Source organism: Zingiber officinale, chromosome 8A (genome assembly GCF_018446385.1).
Source record: "Zingiber officinale cultivar Zhangliang chromosome 8A, Zo_v1.1, whole genome shotgun sequence".
Classification (NCBI taxonomy): Eukaryota; Viridiplantae; Streptophyta; class Magnoliopsida; order Zingiberales; family Zingiberaceae; genus Zingiber; species Zingiber officinale.
In genome coordinates, this window is record NC_056000.1 from 6,656,620 (window position 1) to 6,658,247 (window position 1,628).

Below are 1,628 nucleotides of genomic sequence, written 5' to 3' on the forward strand. Positions count from 1 at the left end.
TTGGACAACCAATTCCGCATCGTAAGTTGTTAGACTCAAATATAATTAAATTATAAAAATTAAATTAACACCGAAAAACATATAAAAATAATTAAAAAGGATGGTGCGTCCGGGTAATCCCGTTCACATTAGCGAAGAAGCCTAGCAAATCCCGCTTGTACGGAAGGAACGATCGCCGGCCGGCACCGCTCGCCGCCGGTACGCCTTTCCCGTAATAAACCCGATGCGCCGTGGTTAGGTCCGTTCCCGCCTTCACGCTCTTCGCCCCCGCATCGGTCCTCTCCTGCTTGCCCACCGCCTCGCGACGCTTGGTTTCGCGGCTAGGACTTCCCCTCCCCTTCTTCTCCTCCGCGGCGAGGAACACAAACTTCTCCTTCCCGTCGCTCTGGCTCCGTCCGACCACCAGATCCCGCAGCCGCCACCGCAGCGACGACCCCGTGGAGCTGCTCTTCTTGCAGCGTGTCGGCGACGGGGACGCCGACGGGCTCGGGGTCCACACGCAGTAGCTCGCCGGCGGGATCCCCTCCAGCTCATCCATCCCCGAAGAAGCGGAATACGAAGACGACGACGAGGCGAGGCCGGGATTCTCCGCCCGGTCCTCCATTAAGAGCTGCAGGAGAGTACCTTGCACCGCTTCGGTCTCCTCATCCACCTGCGACTCGAGACGTTCCCCGTCTTCGAGGGCAGGGGCGGCGCGGCCGAAGACAGGGTAGATGGGGGAGCGGATCTGGCGGCCGGAGTAGATCTCCTCGGCGGCGAGGCCCTGGCGGGCATCGGGGTCCTTGACTACGAACTCAAAGTCGTCGTCAACGGCGACGTCCTTCGATCCGCCATCCCCCGGCAGCGGCCGTGACTCATAGAAGGCGGCGAAGGGCGCCCGGAAGCTGGGGGAAGCCGAGACGACAGGCACGCTCTCTTCTTCTTCTTCTTCTTTTTTCATGGCTGCTGCGGCTGCTTCTTCTTCTTCTTCTCGTCTCATCGCTTGTCTGGTTGCCGGCTACCTGTTTGCTCAAATGCGGTAGAGAACATAAGGAAAGGTCCAGCAGACTTCGGCGTCGTTAATAAAGGACAAGCGGAGGCAAAGGATAAGCAAAGGACATTCTAGAAGGGCAGCCCCATTGGCCCCTCTTGTTGCGTGAATGCGTGTGACTGTGTGAGTGGGTGGGTAAAGTCAGGTAAGTATAGTGCTAATTTGGGACCCTTCGGCTTAGAACAGCGGAGGACGTCGAATGGCTGCTGGCTGGACGCCATTATCTTTATTCTTATCTTCTGGAAGCTTGTTTTTCCTGGGGGGAAATTATTTTCCTTTTTCCAATTCTTTTGTTCTAGAAATAATTGACTTGGAATCTTATCTTAGTTGAAATGGAAATAATTTAGAAACTGGTGGATTAATTCAGAAAGAAAATATATGTATAATTAAGAAAAATTTGGTGAGAACATGTGAGTTTTTTTTAGTAACCACGAACCATGTTAAATGCGCAACTATGCACCTCAAATGGAAATGGTCGCAGTTACGACACACAATGTGATTTGCTTACCCTATAAAATATATATTATTTAAGGCGATGAGTCATGTGTCGTATTCCACGACCTTTTCCACTTAAACTGGATTAGCGGATGGAGGCATT

At 52.6% G+C, this 1,628-nt stretch overlaps 1 protein-coding gene across 1 annotated transcript; it reads right to left on the bottom strand.

The window, feature by feature from the left end:
• On the bottom strand, positions 1–1,047 carry LOC122011356. The gene has a single exon (XM_042567737.1). It carries the CDS (start codon positions 977–979, stop codon positions 92–94), a length of 888 nt encoding a protein of 295 aa, XP_042423671.1. The 5' UTR covers positions 980–1,047; the 3' UTR covers positions 1–91.
• Positions 1,048–1,628: the final 581 nt, after the last annotated feature.

Bases quoted from the DNA above. Each gene is read 5' to 3' on its own strand.
- LOC122011356 (XM_042567737.1), bottom strand. From the start codon at position 979: ATGAGACGAGAAGAAGAAGAAGAAGCAGCCGCAGCAGCCATGAAAAAA.